General features: G+C 41.1%; 1 protein-coding gene across 7 annotated transcripts in view; it reads right to left on the bottom strand.

The window, feature by feature from the left end:
- LOC125467531 (erlin-1-like) overlaps positions 1-22107 on the bottom strand; it is a 39508-nt gene that overhangs the window by 4247 nt on the left and 13154 nt on the right. For all 7 annotated transcript variants that reach the window (XM_048563531.2, XM_048563535.2, XM_048563533.2 and 4 more), the window contains 8 exons: positions 17178-17259; positions 14898-14944; positions 13866-13927; positions 10937-11062; positions 9995-10068; positions 9278-9336; positions 7867-7958; positions 2683-2772 (listed from right to left, as the gene is read on the bottom strand). In XM_048563531.2, coding sequence (XP_048419488.1) covers positions 2683-2772; positions 7867-7958; positions 9278-9336; positions 9995-10068; positions 10937-11062; positions 13866-13927; positions 14898-14944; positions 17178-17259 — 632 coding nt within the window. The remainder of the gene's footprint in view (positions 1-2682; positions 2773-7866; positions 7959-9277; positions 9337-9994; positions 10069-10936; positions 11063-13865; positions 13928-14897; positions 14945-17177; positions 17260-22107) is intronic.

Below are 22107 nucleotides of genomic sequence, written 5' to 3'. Positions count from 1 at the left end.
TGTCAGAGTTTAATTGATAACTCTGAAGTGCTGCTGTAGCCGTGATGATTACTTTTAGAACAGTATTGGGGGAGACTTCCTGGCAAGCAGTAGGACTCTATTTATTGGGAGTGTTTACAAGCAAACTAAGTATATAGTTGTACATTAGGCTTTTACTGCTGAAAATCAGAGATTGGATGTTTTTTTCTCGACTGGGGAAACACCAATAGCTTGGAAGAAAAAAAACTTTAGCCTTTCAGTCCAAGAAGTTTTAGCTAAAGCTGGATGTATAAAACAATTCCTTGAGAAAGAGCTCTAATGAAGGGTCTAGGCCCAAAACATCAGCTTTTGTGCTCCTGAGATGCTGCTTGGCCTGCTGTGTTCATCCAGCTTCACACTTTATTACCTTAAGAGATATAGTTTAGGGCTGTTAAGAAAAGATTTCAGTTTCAGGAATTTAGTTTAAAAGGTTCTAGACTAGAGAGCTTGGTTAAAACCCTGAAGAGGTTGTGAGATGCTGAGAAAGTGCAAGTACAGTTAAATGACAAACCAAGGAAGAGACCATCAGGTCCTCAACTGGAAAGTGAAACTGCAGCAAAGTCAAACCCAATATGGGATAGAGAAGGGGGTTCTCTCTGGTGGGTACTGCAATGGAATGCCAGAGTCATACAGCATGGAAACAGACCCTTTGGTCCAACTACTCCATGCCAACCATCCTGCCAAACTAAAATAGCCCCACCTACCTGCATTTGGCCCATATCCCTCCAAACCATTCCTATTCACATAATTGTCTAAATGTCTTTTAAAAGTTGTAACTGTACCTGCATCCACCACTTCCTCTGGCAATTCACTCCACACGTGAACCATTGTGTAAAAAAAGTTGCCCTGCATAAAACGTTCTCCTCTTGTCTTAAACATTTGTCCCCCTAGTTTTGAACTGCTTCACCTCAGAGAAAAGACCTTTGCTATTCATCTTATCTCTGCACCTCATGAGTTTATAAACCTCTAAGATCATCCCTCAACCTCTTGTGCTCCAGTGGAAAACAAAAAGGCCCAAGCTATGCAGCAGATTTTTGTAAGTCAAACTCTCCATTCCTGGGAACATCCTGGAGAATCTCTTCTGAACTGTCACTGCTTTAATATTGTCATTCCTATAAGAGGGTGACCAGAAGAATGGTACACAGCACTCCAGAAGAGGCCTCACCAACATCCTGTACAACCTCAACAAGACGACCCAACTCCTGTATGCAAATGGTCTGAACATTGAAGGAAAGTGTGCTAAACACCTTCTTAACCACCCAATATGAGGCAAATTTTAATGACTTACGAACCTCAAATCCTAGGTCTTTCTGTTCTATAACATTATACAAGGCCCCACCATTAATTGTACAAGTCCTGCCCTTATTTGTATTACCAAAATGCAATACCTCACATTTAACCAAATATGAATTCAACTACTATTCCTCAGCCAATTGGCCCAACTGATCAAGATCTTCTTGTAATCTTAAGAAACCATCTTCACAGTCCATGACACCAATCTTCATGTCATCCACAAACTTACTAACGATGTCTTCAATGCTCATACAAATCATTTTATAAGTAACAAACAAAAGTGGACCCAACACCAATTCCTGTGGAACACCACTAGTCACAGGTCTCCTGTCTTAAAAAAAACTACCCTTCACCATCACTGACTCCTAGCATAAAGCCAATTTTGTAGCCATTTCGCAAGCTCACCCTGAATCACATGGGATCTAACTTTATATAATTAGTCTACTGTGCAGAACCTTATCAAAGGCTTTAGTAAAGTCAAATTAAACAATGTCTATCGCTCTGCCCTCAATTTTTTTGGTTCCTTCCTGAAAAAGCTCAATCAAGTTTGAGAGATATGGGGCTTCCCTTGCACAAAACCATGCTGACTATCCCTGATCATTCCTTGCCTCTTAAAATGCATGTAAATCCTATCTTTCAGAATCACCAACAACATAGCCATCACGGATGTCAGCCTAACAGGTCTGTAATTTGCAGGCTTCTCCTTTAGCCTTTCTTAAATAAAGGCCAACATGAGCTATCCTCCAGCACCTCAGCCATGGCTATAGATGCTCGAAATACTTATGCTAGAGGCCCCGCAATTTCCTCCCTAACTTCCAAAAACTGTCTAGAATACACCTGATCAGGTCCTGGAGATTTATCCACTTCTATATTTTCTAAGACCCACAACCCTACTACTACTGTTGGAAGTAATGGGATTGATGTTTAATATAATTTTAGAAATCTTTAAACTGTGCTGTATGTAAATAGTTTAGTTTATTCTATTTTACTTGCACTATAAACTTCTATTTTATTGTTAAAACCAAACCTGCAGCATTGTGTGCTTGTGTTTGAGTGAAAGACTGCTTTGTTAAAGCCAAAAGAAAATACAAAACTATTTTTTATATCAAATTTTAGTATGGGATCTGACTCAGGCAGAAACAATGTTAGATGGCATCATAATAAGAAGAAAATTGGAACAGGTGACATGATTTAGCTGGACAGATAGATACCTTAAGGCTGAGGTACAAGTATATATTTACCTTGTTATATACCTGATCAGTGAACATTCAAGCTACAGCTAAAACAGACAGCACTTCATCATCCAAATTAAACTAATTTCAGCGCGTGCAGTTGCATTTCAGAATGATCAGATGTTGCCAAAATACTCACCTTCAATTTGAGAAATCTTCTTCAGTGTTTCCTTTTCCATAACTTTTTGTTGAAATTGAATCTGGGCTACTTGTGCAACTTTTTCTGCCTCTGTATATTGACAAAACAACAGGTAAAGTACAAGTCAAACAGGATTCAAAAAATAAAATGCTTGACTTTTGTAAAGCAATGGTATAATTTTCTGATGATTGTACATGATCATATACTCAGCTACTGTGCAAAAAAGCAGCCTGTTAAGACCAAATTGCCTTGTGCTTTTGATTTTAACCATATTCTGAAGCTAACCACAAGTACAGGAGGACCCCGATTTATGAATGCCCACACTTACAAGCATGTTCTCAGTTAAATTTGACACAAACCATCTCCTATACTTCTGAACTGCTTCTTTATATTGTCCTGTATTGTGTTCCGACTTGCGCACTAATTCCCATTCACAATCCGCGGACTTGCCTACCTTCTCATTTAAAAAAAGTACCTTAATCACTGGTATTAAATAGATAATGCAGTGGTACACCAAGATCTCATGGACTATTTTGTCTTGCAACCTCTTAAATTTAAAATGTTACAGGACAAATCCACTTTTCCATCATTACAGAGTACAGACATTAGCCAACATAGCCAATTACTATCTTAACAGCAAGGTGACACGTTACTGTCAACAGCACATAAGTGACTGCACTATCACAAGGACACACCAAACAGCAATCATGTTCACTGCTGCTCAGGTTAGGTTCTGCCAGTGACAAAAACACTCACTATGGACCTCATAACAGTCTCATTCCAAAGACAAACAAAATAAAAGTTTGACAAAAAAAGTTCAGTGATATTGCCCTCAATGAAGTGTGGCATCAAGACACCCCAGAGAAAAGTTAATGGGAATCTGGAAGAAAGCCTTCCACCGCTTGGAATTATACTTAGCACAAAAGACAAGATGGTTGCAGTTGTTGGAGGTCAATCATCTCCGCCCCAGGACATTTCCACATGAGATTTCTGAGCAGAGTCTTATGTTCAATTATCACCTGCTATCACATGATCAAATTAGGGGTGTATGGTGTTAACTGCCCAATGTTCAATACCACATGCGAGTCCCCAGATAGCAAAGATGCCTGTACCCATATGCAGCAAGACATGGACAATAATCATGTTTTGGTTGCGAAAGTAACCAATACATTCACCCTCAGTAAGTGCTCACCAAAACCAACAAGACAAAGAATGTAACCATTTTCCCTTGACGTTCAATATTACTACAGCTGAATATTCTGGGGTTACTATTGACCAGAGACTCGACTGGATCAGCCATACAAATACTGACACTGTCAAAGTAGCTAAGAGAACAGGAATTATGCAGTTAGTAACTCATACCCTCACTCCATGAAGCCTGACAAAAATGAATGACAATAGATTGGAAAAGGGGGAAGATGCAATGAGATCTGGGGTACCCTTGTACACCAATCAGAGTATGCATGCAGATCCAGCAGGCAGTCAAGGCAGCAAATAGTATGTTGGCCTTCATAATGACAGGATAAGTACAGGCGCAGGAACTGTTTGCTGAAAGTGCATACACAGCCTTGATGAGATCGCACCTGGATAGTGGGCAGAGTTTTGGTCTCCTTATTGTAGAAAGGATATTCTGGCTAAGGTAACAAGTAACATGTACTAGACTGATTCCTGGAATGGCAGGGCTAACAAAGAAAGAGGCACTGGATCAGTTAGGACTATATTTAGTGAAGTTTAGAAGAATTGGTGGGGGAAGGAAGTCAGAGAAGAGAGAAATTTTATACAGACCCATACAATTCTAACAGAAATGGGTAAACAGAGGAAGGCCGTTTCCAATGACTGGGGAGTCCATAACCAGGGATCACAATCTAACGATATAGGTAGGCCATTTAGGAACAACATGAGGAGAAATTTCTTCACCTAGAGAGGGGGGAAGCTTTTAAAAAAATCTACCACAGAAAGCAACTGAGGCCGAATTATTGAATGTTTTCAACAAGGAATCAAATATTGTTCTTAGGACTAAAGAGATCTAAAAGTGTGGTAAGAAAAAAGTGGATACGGAATTGGATGATCCACCATGATCATAGTGAATGACACAGCAGCCTCAAAATGGCCAAATGGCCTACTCTAGTTGCTATTTTCTGTGTTTCTATCTACACTGTTAAATTGCAGGTGCGTGCCTCCATCAACACAAGCTCAATGCCATCCAAGACAAAAGCAACCCACTTGATCAACATCCCATCCATTGTCCCTAATGTACTATCTATAGAATGCATTTCAGCAACTTACTAAGCCTCTTTCAACACGATGTTCCAAACATACAACCTCTATCAACCAGAAGGACAAGGGGTAGTAGATGCATGGGACCATCAACACCTGCAAGTACCCCTCCAAATTAAACAGCATCTGGATTTGGAATGAAATAATCACCATTCCTTCATGATCCAGGATCTCTCTTCCAAACTGCTGTCTGCATGGACCTACACCAGGCAGTCTACTGAAGATGATCAAGTCAACAGTTCATTGCCACCCTCTAAAGGGCAATTAGATATGAACAATAAATTCCAGTCTTGCCAAAATTCATACCCCATGAAAATGTAAAACAAAAAAACTTGACTAAAAACAATAATCCTTTACAATTAATTCAAACTATTCAGATAAAGTGCTAGGGAATATTAGCGTGTTAAATTATTCAGTAGCAGGCTGACAATAAAATTTAGATGCCTGATGGATTTGACAGCAAAAGAATAGTCAGCACCAAAATTTTAAAAAGGGCGTAAATAGTTTGAAGTTAATTAAAATTTATTCTATTGTGCTAGATAGGTATTTAAATGCTATAGTTTATAATTCAACTGTAAAGAAATTATTTACTGAAGCGAACAAGGGTTCTAGCTACGACATTCAAGGACTTAAAAATAAATGAACATTGCCCCGAGAAAAAGAGACATAATTTATTCATTCTCTCAGCAGATAAAATTCTTTGGCCTTACTGGCACAAATGAGTAATGAGAAACATGTCCCCTTTCCAGACAATAAAAACAAGGTGACCACTGTTAAAGTAACTGTACTACATTGAGGTTATCAAGGAAGAGAATGGAATGATTTTCAGATCTCTGATGCTGCAAGAGATAAAATATTGGTTATGATTTCAACATAATGAGTTATGTGCCTTATTCTGTCAGAAACTACAAATATCTTCTTGTGGGTATAGTCATTTCCACAAAAATGTCCCTTCGCGTCTCAACTTCTGAATTAAATATAACTTCTAAGTATATAAAGTTAGCAACAATTTCATTGAAATAGGCAAGGAACACGATATTTCACAAAAAGCAGAGCAAATAAGGAATGAACCCTGGAGAGCAAGACTAACTTCTTTCATAAAGCCAACGTTGGCATGATGTGCTCAAGGCTCCCCTATGCTGCAAGATTCCGTGATTTTTTTTTAAACCGACTGACAAACATATGCTGAATAAGGCAGCACAAGAGTTTTATTGTAAACCTACCATTTAGCACAATCTCTTGTTTCACCCTTGCTTTCCAGACACTGACAAATGATTGAGCTACAAGTGAGCAATAAGAACTAAGCCGTGGCCTTTTGAGTCATTGTTCATGGAATTCTACTCCAAAGAAGCTGCTGCTCCAGAGAACTACAATTCCTAATGTGATGCTTGTACATGGAAAGTAATCACAAAAAAAACTCTAGCCACTGAAGTTTTATTCAAAAAAATAATCTGTATCATCAATAACCAGATCACCTAAGTATAAACCTGGAAACACTGAAATCTCATGGTAAGTTTAACATTGCACATTATTACAACTTGCTACTTGTGAATTTGGAGGGGTACTTGCAGGTGTTGATGGTCCCATGCATCTACTGCCCCTTGTCCTTCTGGTTGATAGAGGTTGTATGTTTGGAACATCGTGTTGAAAGAGGCTTAGTAAGTTGCTGAAATGCATTCTATAGATAGTACATTAGGGACAATGGATGGGATGTTGATCAAGTGGGTTACTTTTGTCTTGGATGGCGTTGAGCTTGTGTTGATGGAGGCACACACCTGCAATTTAACAGTGTAGATAGAAACACAGAAAATAGCAACTAGAGTAGGCCATTTGGCCATTTTGAGGCTGCTGTGTCATTCACTATGATCATGGTGGATCATCCAATTCCATATGCACTTCCTGACTCAAACCTCCCCAATTAAAAATGATTTTTTAAGTCATAGTGATAAAGTACAAAATGGAAACAAATCTTTCAGTCCAACTTGTTTATGCCAACCAGATTTCCTAAATTATTCTAGCGCCATTTGCCAACGTTTGGCACATATCCCTCTCAACCCTTTCTATTCATGAACCCATCAAATTGCCTTTTAAATGTTGTAATTGTACCAGCCTCCACCACCCCCTCTGGCAGCTTATTCCATATACACACCACCCTCTGTGGTCCTTTTTAGATCTTTCACCTTTTACCTTAAACCTATGCCTTCTATTTTTGGACTCCCCTACCCTGGGGAAGAGACTTTGTCCATTCACCCCGTCCATGCCTCTCGTGGTTTTATAAACCTCTTTCAAGATCACCCCCCTCGGACTCCTATGCTTCAGGGACTGCATTCATCATCCAGCAATTTTTTTTTCCCCCCAGTATGTGAAAAATATTGAACGGTTCAAGCATATGGCTTTTCATCAGATCGATGGCCACATGTTTGTCCTACTACTGTCCCAGCCCAAAGGACCTCAAAAAAAACCCTGTCACTCTCCAGCACTTCACAGTAACAAACCCCTCAGCAAAACTAGAACCTGTACCAAAAACCCACCACTGGCTCAGATATTTTACTTAAAATGAATCAAACTTCATAGATCTAACTGAAGAAGCATTCTTTTAGCCCTGCATAGAACATTGTTACTTCAAACTTCTTATATTCAAACTATTCATGTTAACAGTAGACAGAACTGCAATTCAGATGATCGATAACCAGACATACAGACACCCACGCAACCAACTCCTCAGATGCTACAAATGCTTTCAATGCCTGGCTTTTATGATAATGGATTCGTCTTCTGCACTCAGGCTAATACAGTTCCAGAGAAAAAGCAACACTGCACGTTCAAAAGCAGCTGAAAATGCTAGTGCACAAGCAGAAGGTAAAATTTTCAAATTGCACAATGAAGTTTTCCCAAATTGGCACATACCAATGATAGCCCGTTTTCTTTCAGTCTCAGCCTCTTGTTCCACAACCTTTTGCCTCTGCGTAGAAATAAGCAACTTTGTTTTTTCTGCTTCCCTGAAATAAACAAAATTGTGAACAAAGTAGAAACTTATATTTACCGAGAAGATTCAAATATCACGTGCTGCACTAACTCCTAGGTCTCCCAGGCACCACAGGCTTTTTTTTTTGAGGGAAATGGGGTTGTGGAGAGAGGGGGACGAAGAGTCAATATCTGAGACAAGAAATTCCAGACGTCAAAAATAACACACTAATTTTAAAAAAAACTTAGTGCAACGTGCACATACATACTCAAGATATTATCTGTTTAATCTGTCAGCAAAAAAGTATAAACGAACAGTGATAATGGGAACTGCAGATGCTGGAGAATCCAAGATAATAAAATGTGAGGCTGGATGAACAAGTATAAACGAACAATCCATTTTGTATTCCAAGGTTCAAAACCTGCAGAAATGTTCTGGCATTGGAACTTTTCAGAAGTCACAAATAGCGTGACTTTGGAGGTCAAGTGCACAGATTACTCTCATACATTCCAAAAGGCTCCATTCTGTGGATTTCCCCTTGCTGTGGTGGACAGGTGTGGCTGCTCCGTTGAGCCTGACAGTGATGCTGTCAGGAGTTCTCAACACCTGGCAGGGTTACCGTGACAGTAAGATCTGAGGGGAGGAGCAGATAAAGCGCAATCCAGAACAAGTCCTCACTGGTTATTCAGGCATTCATGTGACAGCAATGGCTATGACAGCAGATGCAGGCTACAAGAGCTGAGAGATACCCAGCTGTGGAGGCTTCCTTGCCACTGGAACAAAATTAACCTTCTGTAAAGGACCATGCATCTATTGATATGCATTCCATTAAGGGATGTTTCACACAAGAACCTACGTACATATCCATGCCAAATCTGTGGTCGGAGATACAGGTCTAGGATCACTCTAATCAGCCATTCAGGGACCCATGTCACCCATGACTAGTGACAGAATTTCTGAAGTGGACAACCATACTTTGCAGTGAGTGATTACCAACGATGACTTAGAGGCTCTCTTATCCCTAGATCAGTCATGTAAGGCATGTTCTGTTCTTTTGCTTGATCTAAACAGAAGCAACTCCTCCAAAAAGCATGGCATTACTTGATTAAAAACTGACAAATTTGTGTAAAATGCATAAAGATGTTTTAAAAAGTTGAGCTTAACTACAATGCACAAATCTTACACAGCAAAGAATCACTGACTGTTTTAAGAGAGGTAATTGGACCATGAATAAACTTGCAAGTGTTAGACTCCTGTGTTCAAATGCTTATTTCTTAAAACAATAAATATTGAAGAATAAATCCAATATTTAATACAGCTACAAATATACAGAATGTGAAAAAAAGAACTTACATAAGTTCAAAATTCCTTCTAATTGCCTCTGGAATTTTAGGTTTTGTAACTCGAACAGCCTGTTGGTTTGCAAGATAAAGATACAATAATTATTGTAAGATCGAACATCTTGGCAGAGATAACAAGGTGTAGAGTTAGATGAACACAACAGGCCAAGCAGCATCAGACGAGCAGGAAGGTTGACGTTTCAGGCCTGGACCCCGGGTGTAGACCCTCCCTGCTCCTCTGGTGCTGCTTGGCCTGTTGTGTTCATCCAGCTCTACATCTTGTTATCTCAGATTCTCCAGCATCTGCAGTTCCTACAATCTCTGAAACATACTGGCACAGACTGTTTCAAATCACACTAAGCATTTCCCAAGATGTCAAACTAACCAATTCCCTTGAACTTAAATATTTCGAGTTTCATAAATTTCAGCTTACTACAGGGCCAAAAATCCCCAATGTTATCTTTCAGAAACATCAAACATTTAAGATACCACACTGCTCAACTGGCTACCTTCCACAACCTATTTGCTGCAGTAAACCATTTGAGGATAAAAATTATTGATTATAGAAAGAATCATATGAAGTTAATTTAAAATTTCAAGTTGAAAGAAGGACTTGGAGGATAAAAAGGACTCTAAATACATTAAAAAATTGCATAAATTCTGCAACTGATGAGTGAACATTCTATCGATCTTTATGAGATATCATAAAATCAAAGACACTTTTACTTACCTGTATGGTCAGGCCAGGTGCCATAACATTCAAATCTTTTTGTAAAGCCAATTTCAAGTTCTCATCTATTTGATCTAAAGCGTAAACAAAAATGTATGAATACAAACAACATTGGGACTTGTTTGAATGCAGTCAAGTGCCATATTAAGGGGAGTTGTTAGCTCAGTTGGCAGGATGGCTGCTTGTGCCGCACAGTGACGTCAACAGCATGGGTTCAATTTCCACACTGGCCCAGATTATCATCTACTGAGACGTGGTGACCCTCAGATTAAGCCACTACCAGTTGTTTCTCTCTAATAAGAAAGCAGCCCTACAGCCTGAGAAGACTTGACTTTTACCATATTAAAGGCAAATATTCAAATAGCAAAAAGAATCCAACATAAAACATCTACATTAACCAGTTATCCTGCATATTGTGCTTCCAAATGCTGTACTACAGAAATCCAGTATTCCACATGAAGCTGAAAGTTACAATCACATCTCACACTCTGCTCGCTCACATTCCTGTGACTGACTCATTAGCAAAAGATCCAAATTCATGACCACAACCACATTTCTGCACAGATTAAATGAAAACCATCAAGACAGAGTACAATCTAACATTAGTCATTCTCTCATTTGGTCTTCCAATCAAAAGCATTTTGTTTAGAATAAAAAACAAATCAAAAACAGATTCCCTAAAGCAATGTTTTTTCATACCAACAGAAATGAATAAATATTTTTCCTGCATTTGATGAATGCAGAATCACAGTTAATTGAATCACAACAGTTTTAAACTAGTTAAAGTGAATACATACTTAAACCCACCAGCTGAACAAGTTCACCTCTATATGCATATAGTCAGTAAATGGAATAAATGATTTGAAATAGTGTTTCATAACTGAACTGCAAGCATCCATGAAAGTCAAAGCTCTCTTCAAATTAAGGTTAAAAAGTCCTCACCAAATAATTCAATGTAGACCTCCTGTAAGGTGTGCACGCTGCAAAACTGGTTCAACTCATGATGAATTTTGTTGAAAATCAACGTCTTGTCATAGTCAGCTGTGTAGTTCTTAGCAATATCATACACTGAGGGAAGCAAGAGAAATTTTACTTTTGAAACGTGTTCAATAATCCTAATTTGCAGGTTAGAAATTTGAGGTTATGTTACATTTTTTGGCAGGGTGAGGGCAGCAAAGCAGAAACCATGTTTAGTTCATTCCCACCCCCACTATCTGAGCTTGCTATCAGAGGCCAAGTAGAGGCAGTGAGAAAAGAAAAAAGGAAAAAGATTGACTTTGTACTCGTGTGGAATAGCCTATCAGTTGGTTGCTTAAAGGCCTGTGACATTCAGTTTCAATAATTCAAAGCTGTGTGAGAAACTATAAAAAGTTTCAATGATCTAATACTGCATATTAAGTAAGACCAAGTCGGAATGTGTGGCTTAACGTTCACTAAAGATCCGAATAGAGAAGCTTGTATTTCAGAGTAAACGATGTCACGTTTCAGGAAGTGAGTGTGCAGAAAGACACACAAGGGTTTTGATTAACATCTTTCGATAAAAGTACTGATCATAATCAAAAATGCCACAGAACAACACATCAGATTCTGACCTGGCATTTGTGGCACTGAATTAAAACAAAGAAATTGGTGTAAGTATCTCCAGTTCTTCCACTGGCCCTAAAGAAATCTTTTATCCTCCAAAATCAAGTTTAACCAAGATAAAAAGTAATTAACACAAAAATAATAGAAATTTCACATTGGTCACATTGTTATTCAGAGTCAGGAGAAATCTCCCACCCTGCACATCAATCCCACCTCAACAAATCATCCAAATTAAGACTTCAAACTGGCCATCTCAAAGCCTGGCATATGCTGAAAATGGAGCAGCACGTGTAAAATACATTTTTCTGATGAAGGGTCTAGGCCCGAAACGTCAGCTTTCCTGTTCCTAAGATGCTGCTTGGCCTCCTGTGTTCATTCAGCTCCACACCTTGTTATCTCTGTAAAATACTGTATTTGTTTAAAAATACAAGCCTGAAGTCTCAGTTTAAAATTGATGGCAACAATGTGATTTTGTACACAATGGTTTGAGGCTTAACAGTTTAGAGCATGGGAGTTTCCTCGATTTTTTTATGGATGGGGGGGGGGGGGAGGAAGAAGAGGAGGAATGAGGTGGGAGGTTGTGTGTTGGAGGAATCTGGGATTAACGCTCCACCACCCCAGAATAAAGTAGTCAATCATTTTAGAACCAAACTGAGGGGAAACATCTCCCACCCCCAGAGATTTATAGATCTTGGAAATTCTCTATCACACGACCACAGATTAAGGTGTACAAAGAGGAAGCCAACTGTCCATCATGCCTGCACTAATTCTATTACTTAGTGCCAATCTCCTGCCTTTTGTTCCCCCATGTCCTGTACAGCAATTTTATGCACGGAATCATTCAATGCCTTCTGAACCCACCTCCATCACGTTTCCAGGCAGTGCATTCCATATCCTAATTCCTTAGTGTAAATAAAAAGTTTCTCATCACCCTTGCTTCAGTCGCATATCACGTGAAAATCTTATAGCCCCTACTTCTTTTTTTCTTTTGAGCTTCTCCCTATTGAGCCTGCTCAAATCTCCTCCAAGCCTTCTTCACTTCAAGGAAAACTATCCCAAATTCTTCAGTCTATCCTCATAACTTAACATTTTCATTCCTAGAATCATTTTGAAAATAACTTCTGCACCCTCTCCAATGCATTCACATCTCTCTTATAAATGTGGCATCCACAACTGTACATAATACTGCAGGTGAGGTCAAACAAGCACCTTGCACAAGTTCACCATTACTATACTTGCTATTATACACTTTGCCCCTACAAATGTTGAGAATATGAGACTATTAACTGCTCTTCACTTGTCCTGCCACCTTCAATGATTTGTACAAATACACTTGGATCCCTCTACTCCTGCATTCTATTTAGAATTGTACTGCCTATTTTACACCGTCTTTCAATATTCTTCCCAAGTGCATTACCGTACACTTCTGTGCATTGAATTTTATTGCCACCTAACTACCCAGTCCACCAACTTGTCAACGTCCTTTTAGAGGTCCATACTGTCCTCCTCACAATTTACAATTCATCCAAGTTTTGGGTCACTTGTGCGCTTTGCAACTGTCCTCTGCACACCAAGATCTAGATCATCAACATATAGTCAAAAGGAAGAGTCCCAAAACTGGCTCATGGGAACTCCAATACAAACTTTTACACAGCCCAAAAAATATCCACTGATCTCAGTTTCTGATCAGTCAGTCAAATTCATATTCACTTGGCCACAGTCCCTTTTAAACCATATAAAAACTTTCCTCAAATCTATTACATGGCACTGCATCAAATGCCTTCTGGAAGTCCATGTATACCATATCAGGAGCATTACCTTCATTGAACCTTTCTGCTACCTCTTCAAAATAAAAAGACTCCAGCTAGTTGGTTAAACATGATCTCCCTTTAGAAATCCTTGCAGACTCTTGCTAATCACACCCCATTTACCATGTGAATACTAATTCTATCCCAAACAATTGTTTCTAGAAGTCTTCCCTAGATTATGGATTCTTAGCAATTGAGTAAAAAGTATATAAAACTATCACTAAGGGAATTAAGGCACATGTGTAGTACAGGAAGATGAAGTTAAAGGTAGATCTTCATGAACAGTAGAGCAGGTTCAGAAAGGGCCCATTTCTGCTCTGATATCTTAGTCAAAAACTCATTACAGATAGAACAGTGCCTTAAATGCTGCAGCTCATTTTCTGCAAATAAAAGCAAAAGGTTATATGAAAACAAGTCAAATCCTAAATTGGTCACTGTGGCCAAAATCTCAAAAATTACAGAGCTCACCAAATGCTGACCTGCGCTTGGAGCAAGGCTGTTTACCACTTCTATTCTGTCAAAATAGATCATGACACCACCACTACAAAAAAAGCAAACATTAAACATATTAAGTATGTCTGAAAAACACAAGTCTTTTAAAAACAAAAATCACCTACCTAAACAACTGAAAAATCTGATTTGCTAACAAAATGAATTTTTAAGTGTCAATGAAGTACAAAGTATAAAAAAGACACATGCATGAAAACTCTCAAGGTAAACCACAAAAGGAGGGAGAAGTAATGGTTCATTACACCTGATCCAGTTCCACCCGCTTGCTGGATTACCTTCAAATAAACAAGCCGATGACATCACATTTCCCAAGAATACCATACACTACCTGGTTAGCATGCTTAGGACCTGAGTGCAGGTGCAGATTGTTTAACGTATGCTTATTATAAACCTCCCTACCACTTCAAAATAAAATTCAGTTTATTTTTAACTGACCAATTGGTAGAATATGGTTCCAAAGTTGCACTGTTTAAAATTACATTGAATCTTAGCTAAATTGCACTAATCATTTAATGCTCATTACACGACTGCACATGGGAGATACAAGCCTGGGGCTTGCACCCAAAAAACGTCATGCAGTAAGTTGAAAGTCTTATTGAAAGTTATTTCCAGACAAAATAAATAGCACAAAAAATCTGAAATCCTTCCCTCTCCAGTTTATCTAGTGTAGTGCACAAAGTCCAAAAGCAGGTTATTGCACAGTAGCACATGTGCAGTAGCATAAACAGAATAGAAAAATCACTAATCTGGACTCTTGATTAGTTACAACGTCCTCAGAGTTGCTAAACCGTACAAAATGTTTTTCTCTGAAGTGAAATACTATAACCGCAGTCAATGGAAATAAAAATGACTGCAATATCCCCAAATGATAAAATCTTAAATAAAACTCAATTACTGAAAATTATTAAACCTGAAAACTTAAAAAAAGTTGCACAAAACAACTAGGAAAAAAGTTAAAAGTAACAAAAATCCATCTACTAAAATCAACTATGTTAGCTTACCTTGTTCCACAAGGCACATTTTTCACTTCATCTGTTTGCAAAGTTGTCTGAAACAAAAAGAATTTTATGATAAACTTCAAACATCATGAATTTTCTCTTCCTCATCAAAATACATGGCTCAGTAGACAATGAAGATGATGGAAGTTTTAATATTGCAATGCATTACGATTACTTCAACTTCTGAATGGCCTACTCCTGCACCTATTTTCTAGATTTATAACACCTCTCCTGTGCTTACAATTAGACTAACAATAAAGTTTCACATGGACTGAAACCTGTATCTTTGTCAAACTTCTTTGGGTTTAAATTATACTCAAGCTCAATTCATTAATATCACAATTCAGTAAGCATAAACACAACAAGGATAGCGTTAAATACTGAAGTGTCTAGGAGATATATCTGGCACGTGGTAATAGGCACAAGTTTGCATTCAATGCTACTTTTGAAACCACCTTTACCACTACCGCTGTCCACAATTGCTATACATTTCAATATTAAGCATTCTTAGTTGCTCTTTTGGATGTCAAGTGTTGATATGAAAGTTCTTGTACTGATCTCTGGAGTGGAGAAAGTAAACCTGTGGCAATAGAGATAATGGGCTAAGTCTGACTAACACTGGCTCCTTAATTTTTGGCCACTTAATAGATGGCGCTTCTTCGTGACCATTAGTAGGTTTTCTCCCACTATCTTCCCAAACTTGCCTCATTTCCATGCACCACAGATCCCATGGTGCACTGTTGTCAAATTCTCCAACTTGCTGAAGTGCTGGCCACTGCCAGGACCTGCCAGGCTTCCTGGTGCCACACCAACTTTAAAGGCCAGCTGTGTAACAGTCAGGCACTTGCAGTGTGCAGGTGTCCTGTGCTATTCTAGTCAACTGCTCCCAACAGAGGGTAATTGGCACTCTGCTTCACCAATGGGAACCTGGAGTTCCAGGTGGACAGGGGCACATGCAGTCTTTATTCATGGAATATGGCCCCAGAACTTGGCAATTAATGAAACCCAGATAAAGGAGGAATGGCAAACTCCAGGAGCCAGGTTAACACTGACTTTCACATTGGGAATTTCTAATCATTGAGTATGAGAATAGGAAACTGCAAACCAATGAACTGTGATAACAGAATAATAAGAAGGTTAGAAGATGCTAATGCATACAAATAGACCTCTTACCACTCACTAGCAAGACTCTTGTCTTGCTGTTCAGAACTCCATTGGAGAATGGGACTTCTGCTCGCAACATAGGGAAGCACCTTACTGCCAATCTTACACAATTCTCTCAACTTTCTCACAAAGCAGAAGTACAAAGGGATCTGGGAGTGTTGGTCCAGGATTCTCTAAAGGTTAACTTGCAGGTAGAGTCCGTAATTAAGAAAGCGAATGTAATATTGTCGTTTATCTCAAGAGGGTTGGAATAAAAGCAGTGATGTGCTTCTGAGGCTTTATAATGCTCTAGTTAGGCCACATTTAGAATACTGTGTCCAATTGTGGGCCCCACACCTCAGGAAGGACATACCAGTCCTGGAGCGTGTCCAGCGGAGATTCACACGGATGATCCCTGGAGTGGTAGGTTTAACATATGATGAACAGCTAAGTATCCTGGGATTGTACTCATTGGAGTTCAGAAGGTTGAGGGGAGATCTAATAGAAACTTACAAGATAATGTATGGTTTAGAAGGGATGAACGCTAGGAAGTTGTTTCCGTTAGGCAGGGAGACTAGGACCGGTGGGGCACAACCTTAGAATTAGAGGGGGTAAATTTAAAACTGAAACGAGACGACATTTCTTCAGCCAGAGAGTGGTGGACTTATGGAATTCATTGCCGCGGAATGCAGTGGAGGCCAGGACGTTGGATGCCTTCAAGGCAGAGATCGACAAACTCTTGATCTCAGAAGGAAACAAGAGCTACGGGGAGAGTGCAGGGAAGTGGAGTTGAAATGCCCATCAGCCATGATTTAAATGGCGGAGTGGACTTGATGGGCCAAATGGCCTTACTTCCACTCCTATGTCTTATGGTCTTACTGACAATATTGTGCCTGGGAAGATTTCATCCAAGCATTTTGACTAGTTACTACTACTGTCAATGGTCTTCTAAACTGACTTAGAAAAACTATGAGGGACTGTTCACAATTCTTTATCACGCCAAAGAGGATTCAGGAAGTAAGTACTGCAGGATGTCACAATGGCAGTACAATTCTAGAAGTCAATGCAGAACGTGAATCAGGCAAATTACGCCTGCATTCTACCTTGTATTTAATGGCAAGTTCAATGAGAATTGCTAACCTGAACAGATCTGAAGGTGGTAATAAAGGGTATCATGATGTGGTATCCTGGGAAACTTGGACTGGCCAACAAAGCACCACCTCTATAGAAAAAAAAGAATTGAACACATTTTAACAAAATTAAACTGGAGCAGCATCACATTGAACATGATATTGCAAGTAATGTTGATCAGACATGTGTACAGAATAAAACTGGTTGTTACCAAAATTTCAGTTAAACTCCATACTGAACCTAGAGGCAAGATGATTAATTTACACTGCAGAATTTAACCCAACAAGTCTATACTCTGGACAAGCTCCTTCTCATCTTATTTCACCTCCCCATTAATGAATAAGCCATGGCTCAGCTGACTGCACTCTTGTTGAAGTCAGAAAGCTGCAGGTTCAAGACAAACCGAAGGACCTGAGCAGAATGATCAAAGCTGAAACTGTGCCACACTGAGACAGTGCTGCAAAATTGCAGATGTTGTCTTCCATATGAGAGGTTAAAAAGAGGTCCCATGTGCTCTGAAATTAACAGAAAAGTTTCACTGCCACTATTTCAAAGAACACAAATGCTATCTTTAGTTTTTTTGGTTAATATTTCTCAAACAATACAACAACATTGCTGTTTGAGTATTTGCTGTGTACAAGTGAATGATGTCATTTCCTACATTTCAAAATGTACTTCATTTATAAAGACGGAGATGCCTGCTGATCATGAAACTGTGCAATATAAATGCTCATTTTTCTTTGCTTCGTTCAGTTAAATGATGTAATAACTACTTCAACTGCAAGAAAGGCAACATGGAATTTGCAGTATTTTTATCCTTGGCTTGCAGCAATGTTACATTAAAAAAAGGTAATTAACAGCTAATGTAGTGGTGACATGTTTGAAACTGTGCACAGCACAACATTAAGGCATGGTAATAAAATGTGAAGCTGGATGAACACAGCAGGCCAAGCAGCATCTCAGAAGCACAAAAGCTGATGTTTCGGGCCTAGACCCTTCTACAGAGAGGGGGATGGGGTGAAGGTTCTGGAATAAATGGGGAGAGAGAGGGAGGCGGACCGAAGATGGAGAGAAAAGAAGATAGGTGGAGAGGAGAGTATAGGTGGGGAGGTAGGGAGGGGATAGGTCAGTCCAGGGAAGACGGACAGGTCAAGGAAGTGGGATGAGGTTAGTAGGTAGGAGATGGAGGTGCGGCTTGGGGTGGGAGGAAGGGATGGGTGAGAGGAAGAACAGGTTAGGGAGGCAGAGACAGGCTGGGCTGGTTTTGGGATGCAGTGGGGGGAGGGGAAGAGCTGGGCTGGTTGTGTGATGTAGTGGGGGGAAGGGGAGATTTTGAAGCTGGTGAAATCCACATGGGAACCCAGCAGCCCAAGGGTATCAAAGAGGAATATGAGTTGCTGTTCCTGCAACCTTCGGGTGGCATCACTGTGGCACTGCAGGAGGCCCATGATGGACATGTCATCTAAAGAATGGGAGGGGGAGTGGAAATGGTTCGCGACTGGGAGGTGCAGTTGTTTATTGCGAACCGAGCGGAGGTGTTCTGCAAAGCGGTCCCCAAGCCTCCGCTTGGTTTCCCCAATGTAGAGGAAGCCACACCGGGTACAATGGATACAGTATACCACATTGGCAGATGTGCAGGTGAACCTCTGCTTAATATGAAAAGTCATCCTGGGGCCTGGGATAGGGGTGAGGGAGGTGGTGTGGGGACAAGTGTAGCATTTCCTGCAGTTGCAGGGGAAGGTGCCGGGTGTGGTGGGGTTGGAAGGCTGTGTGGAGCGAACAAGGGAGTCACGGAGAGAGCGGTCTCTCCGGAAGGCAGACAAGTGTGGGGATGGAAAAATGTCTTGGGTGGTGGGGTCAGATTGTAGATGGCGGAAGTGTCGGAGGATGATGCGTTGTATCCGGAGGTTGGTGGGGTGGTGCGTGAGAACGAGGATCCTCTTTGGGCGGTTGTGGCGGGGGCAGTGTGTGAGGGATGTGTTGCGGGAAATGCGGGAGACACGGTCAAGGGCGTTCTCGACCACTGTGCGGGGGAAAGTTGCAGTCCTTGAAGAACTTGGACATCTCGGATGTGCGGGAGTGGAATGCCTCATCCTGGGAGCAGATGCAGCGGAGGCGGAGGAATTGGGAATAGGGGATAGAATTTTTGGAGGAGGGCGGGTGGGAGGAGGTGCATTCCAGGTAGCTGTGGGAGTCGGTGGGCTTGAAATGGACATCAGTTACAAGCTGGTTGCCTGAGATGGAGGCTGAGGGGTCCTGGAAGGTGAGGGATGTGCTGGAGATGGCCCAGGTGATATGAAGGTTGGGGTGGAAGGTGTTGGTGAAGTGGATGAACTGTTCGAGCTCCTCTGGGGAGCAAGAGGCGGCGCTGATAGTCATCAATGTAATGGAGGAAGAGGTGGGGTTTAGGGCCTGTGTAGGTGCAGAAGAGGGACTGTTCCACGTAACCTACAAAGAGGCAGGCATAGCTGGGGCCCATGCGGGTGCCCATGGCCATCCCCTTAGTCTGTAGGAAGTGGGAGGAATCGAAAGAGAAGTTGTTGAGGGCGAGGACGAGTTTGGCTAGGCGGATGAGGGTGTCGGTGGAGGGGGACTGGTTGGGCCTGCGGGACAGGAAGAAGCGGACGGCCTTGAGGCCATCTGCATGCAGAATACAGGTGTATAGGGACTGGACATCCATGGTGAAAATGAGGTGTTGGGGGCCAGGGAATTGGAAGTTCTGGAGGAGGTGGAGGGCATGGGTGGTGTAGCACCCTCACATCTGCCAATGTGGTATACAGTATCCATTGTACCCGGTGTGGCTTCCTCTACACTGGGGAAACCAAGCGGAGGCTTGGGGACCGCTTTGCAAAACACCTCCGCTCGGTTCGCAATAAACAACTGCACCTCCCAGTCGCAAACCATTTCCACTCCCCCTCCCATTCTTTAGATGACATGTCCATCATGGGCCTCCTGCAGTGCCACAATGATGCCATCCGAAGGTTGCAGGAACAGCAACTCATATTCCGCTTGGGAACCCTGCAGCCAAATGGTATCAATGTGGACTTCACCAGCTTCAAAATCTCCCCTTCCCCCACCGCATCCCAAAACCAGCTCAGTTTGTCGCCTCCCTCCACTGCACCACACAACCAGCCCAGCTCTTCCCCTCCACCCACTGCATCCCAAAACCAGCCCAGCCTGTCTCTGCCTCCCTAACCTGTTCTTCCTCTCACCCACCCCAAGCCGCACCTCCATTTCCTACCTACTAACCTCATCCCACCTCCTTGACCTGTCCGTCTTCCCTGGACTGACCTATCCCCTCCGTACCTCCTCACCTATACTCTCCTCTCTACCTATCTTGTTTTCTCTCCATCTTCGGTCCCCCTCCCCCCCTCTCCCTATTTATTCCAGTTCCCTCTCCCCATCCCCCTCTCTGATGAAGGGTCTAGGCCCGAAACGTCAGCTTTTGTGCTCCTGAGATGCTGCTTGGCCTGCTGTGTTCATCCAGCTCCACAGTTTATTATCTTGGATTCTCCAGCATCTGCAGTTCCCATTATCTCTGATACAACATTAAGGCATGTTGGCTTGTGTAATTACCCCCACGGAACAGGGTTAGGAAACCCAAGTGTTCATGGCAGAATAATAAATTTTAAACCTACAAGAAATTTTAAATCTAGTACTCTGCAATATTCCCACCATATGCTGCCCATAACAAAAATGTGGATGGTACTCATCACAATCCCTTTTTTTTTTAAAAACGGCCTTGCAAACTGTTTCTACCTCTCCGATTTTAACTTCCATCTCCCTCAAACGTAATCTTTTTCCAATTCCTATTTACCCATAACTTCTTCTTCCAACTCCTCTCATATGCTGCAATTGTCTCCTTTCTCTGCCCGCCTTTGTTCTCCATCATCACTCGCATTTCCACCTCTGGTTCCTCAACATAAATTCCCTTTCTAACAAGGGGACCAGAATTGATCTTTGCTTCCCAAAGCAGAGTGGCATCTTGGCCAAACATTATTTGTGAGGGTCCAAACCAGTCAATGGTTTTAAGCTGTGTAAACGTGAATCCCATACAGACCCAGTTGATATGGAGATATATTTAGGCTGAGTAGATGAATTGATAATACATTGCGGACATTAATATTCCTAACTCCACTGCAGAAAGACACGGATAATCTAGTAAATAAAATAGCAACTCAAATTCTAGACATTTCCCAATGGTTTTACTCATAGCAAACAAACACCAGAATTCAAACATTTCAACACCCATGATGAAGAAGAATCAGAGTCAAAATGTTAGCTTACTCTCTCTCTGCATGGATGTTGCCTGACCCACCGCGATTTCCAGCAGTTTGTGTTTTTGGTGCAGATTCCAGCATGGTTTAAAAGGCTGTTGATGTGCTTGCCTTCATTGCTCAGTCCTTTGAGTGTAGGAGTTGGGATGTGATGTTGAGGTTGCACAGGACATTGGTGAGGCCTCTTCTGGAATATTGTGTCCAGTTCTGGTTGCCCAGTTATAGGAAGAACGTCATCAAGCTGATGAAGGGTTCAGAAGAGATTTACCAGGATCTTGGTGGGCATGGAAGGTTTGAGTTATAAGGAAAGGCTGGACATGCTGGGACTTTTTCCACTGGAGAGTGGGAGGTTGAGAGATGCCTAGGGTGAGAGTTGTAGACAGAGTGGATGGTAGTTTTCTTTTCTCTGAGATGACGAATTTCAAGACGAGGGAACACATTTTAAGATGACAGTAGAGACAGATTTAAAAAAAAAACAAAAAAAGTGGCAATTTCTTCGTTACACGAAAGGGCCACATGTGGAAAGAACTTCCTGATGAAGTGGTGGATGCAGGTATAATTACAACATTCATAAGATATTTAGATAGATATATGAATGGGAAAGGTTTGGAGAGATATAGGCCAGAAGCAGCTAGGTGGGACTAGCTTGATTTGGGGTTATG

The sequence above is a fragment of the Stegostoma tigrinum genome, chromosome 37 (genome assembly GCF_030684315.1).
Source record: "Stegostoma tigrinum isolate sSteTig4 chromosome 37, sSteTig4.hap1, whole genome shotgun sequence".
Taxonomy (NCBI): domain Eukaryota; kingdom Metazoa; phylum Chordata; class Chondrichthyes; order Orectolobiformes; family Stegostomatidae; genus Stegostoma; species Stegostoma tigrinum.
The sequence above is the reverse complement of the archived record's forward strand: the minus strand, read 5'-3'. Positions and strand labels throughout refer to the sequence as shown.